Source organism: Penaeus vannamei, chromosome 12 (assembly GCF_042767895.1).
Source record: "Penaeus vannamei isolate JL-2024 chromosome 12, ASM4276789v1, whole genome shotgun sequence".
Taxonomy (NCBI): domain Eukaryota; kingdom Metazoa; phylum Arthropoda; class Malacostraca; order Decapoda; family Penaeidae; genus Penaeus; species Penaeus vannamei.
In genome coordinates this window covers 14,789,912-14,792,411 of record NC_091560.1, presented here as the reverse complement: position 1 = coordinate 14,792,411, position 2,500 = coordinate 14,789,912, and the positions used below count along the sequence as shown (strand labels likewise).

General features: G+C 46.5%; 1 protein-coding gene across 3 annotated transcripts in view; it reads left to right on the top strand.

Moving 5' to 3' along the window:
• The window catches only part of LOC113806966 (uncharacterized), a 32,162-nt gene that overhangs the window by 29,325 nt on the left and 337 nt on the right, over positions 1–2,500 (top strand). For all 3 annotated transcript variants that reach the window (XM_070127981.1, XM_027358097.2, XM_027358102.2), the window contains exon 4: positions 408–2,500. This exon is cut by the window's right edge and continues 337 nt beyond it. In XM_070127981.1, the coding sequence (XP_069984082.1) occupies positions 408–1,821 (1,414 nt within the window). In that variant the 3' untranslated portion in view covers positions 1,822–2,500. The remainder of the gene's footprint in view (positions 1–407) is intronic.

The window sequence follows — 2,500 nt, the reverse complement described above, 5'->3', positions numbered from 1 at the left end:
TTGCTTTATTTTTGTTTTTGTTTTATCAACAAAGTAATAGTGGTCGATTATTGCTCACTTTCACTTGTCTGTCTGTTTGCGTCTGTCTCTCACTTACTTTCTCTCTTACTCTTACTCTCTCTCTCTCTCTCTTCTCGTCTCTCACTTTCTCACTCTCTCTCTTCTCGTCTTTCACTCTCTCACTCTCTCTCTCTCCCCTCGTCTCTCACTCTCGCTCTCTTCTCGTCTCTCATTCTCTCTCACTCTTTTCTCGTCTCTCTCTTCTCGTCTCTCAATCTCTGTCTTCTCGTCTCTCAATCTCTCTCTCTCACTCTCACTCTCACTCTCTCTCTCTCTCTCTATCTCTCTCTCTATCTTCCCTATCTCCCCTTCCCTGCCTAGAAGACTTACCCGCGTCGTTCCTGCAGGTGGGACGGAGGGCAGCTGATGGTGCTCCGCGGGGTGGAGAACCTGCGTCGGTGTGCGTGGATCGGCGAGAAGGACTCCGCCGAAGACATGGCGGAGGACGACGACCCTTTGAGTCAGGAGAAGGCCATCCTGTTGGAACAGCACGACCCTCATAACGGCGTTGACAGGAATCCAGATAGTTTGGGAATACCTGGCGCGACTCCTGTTAAGAAGCAGCAGCATGGCGACGGACAAGAGATAGAAGTGGAGGGGAATCAGCATGCAAAAGTTACAGAGGATAATGCAGCAGAGATAGAGAGCGACGCAGGAAACGTGAAAAGTAATGCAAATGTAGAACTGAATGCCGGTGATACGCACGGAAATAATGACGAGTCTGAAGCAACGTCTGCTCCTAAACACGCCTCCGAGGAAAGGAAGAGGGGCCTCACCGAGCTCCTTCGACAAGCCATTAGAATCAGCAAAGGCAAAAAGGAAATTCTTAAAATCCTTCATAAAGAAGGTAAACATCCCAACAAGTCGTATCGTAACAGTGAGAGCGACAAAAACATGGGATCCGTGGGTTTAACAGACATAGAGGTTAATTTTGATAAAGGCGTGAAACCAGGCGACGCCTTGAGAGAGGCTAAAAGCGCAAAGCTGAAAGACGAGACACTGAATGGCAAGCGCAAGCGAGGCGGCGACAAGAAGAGGAGACGCAAGAAGGGCAATCGCCGAGACGAAAACCTCACCGAGGAGGACCTGCCCCAAGAGTCGAAACATGAACGTCTTAGAAGATCGCTGCAGCAAGAAGATCTCGACGGCGCCTTCGAAGATGAAGTGGATGACATGCTGGCGGTATTGAAGGAACCACAGCAGCGCAACGTAACAGCGGAGACCTCTGTGGGGGCACAGATCTTTTATTCCGAAGGTCTGAAGTTCGAGCGGGGAATGTTCAACCAGTCGACGGCCAATGACAACTCCAGGGAGGAGCATCGGTCTTCCTATTCCAGTAGCGAGGAGGCGCTAGCGAGCTGCGAAGGGGTGATTCTGACCCTCCCGCTTGTACCATACAAGAGCTGCGACTACCGAAATGTAGCCCTCAATAAGATCGTATACGACATACCAGTCACCGGGACCTATTACTTCGTTTTCTCCAGCGACAATGAAATATACATCAACGATTTGTATTTTAACTTGACTATGGAACGCGTGGTGTATGACGTCGGGGAGCGCGAGAAGGTCTGCGGGAACGCCACCGACTGCTCCCTTCCGCTGAACTTTTGGTCAGACGACCAAATGGTGGTAGACGTACCACAGGCACAAGGCTGGGACCACGCCTACCTCCTTGATACCAAATGCGAACCTCGGGTCTACGTCTACCTGATATTAATACTCTTTGTACCCCTGTTGATCATGTGCTGCGCTTTCCACTAAACCTTCAAGTGCCCTTGCGACTCATTTGGTCCTATGGTAAGGGAAGTCCTTGAAATTAATATTAAGTATTAGATGTTACGAAATAAACACGTGATACAATGTGATAGAGGCATTGCTCTAATGATTAATCTTAAGTGATCTGGTAGGCGGACGTTAAACACACTTGCAATAGTCTCTCGCTGAATTCAAGATATTATAAACGGACGTATATGTATGGGAATGATTAATGCTGAACACAAACTGTAAGTAAAGCAGCGAAGCGATGAACAGGAAAGGCACAAATAAGCCTTCGCTTTATTACTGCTCCAGGTCCGTGAAGAAGTGCCTCGAAAAGGCCTGAGGCATATCCATGTGTGTTCCTGTTCTTTCCTTCGTTGTTTCATTTACGCATGTGTATGTTTTTGTTATTACACATCTCAAAGCATCACATTTTCTGCGCCTTTGTCATGTGAATGGGAATTCATATAAAGTTGAAGAATGACCAGCTGTGAGTATTTTTTCAGGAATGTTGTGTATCACAATATTTTGACTATTTAAGAAAAGAATTGTAAGGTACTGATGTAATGCAAGCTTGGGTTATCTACCATAAGTATGTGCATATAAAATGACTTATAATGATAAAGAAATGACGATTTGTAAAGACAAAGTCCAGAAGTTATAACTTCATTTATAAACCGTT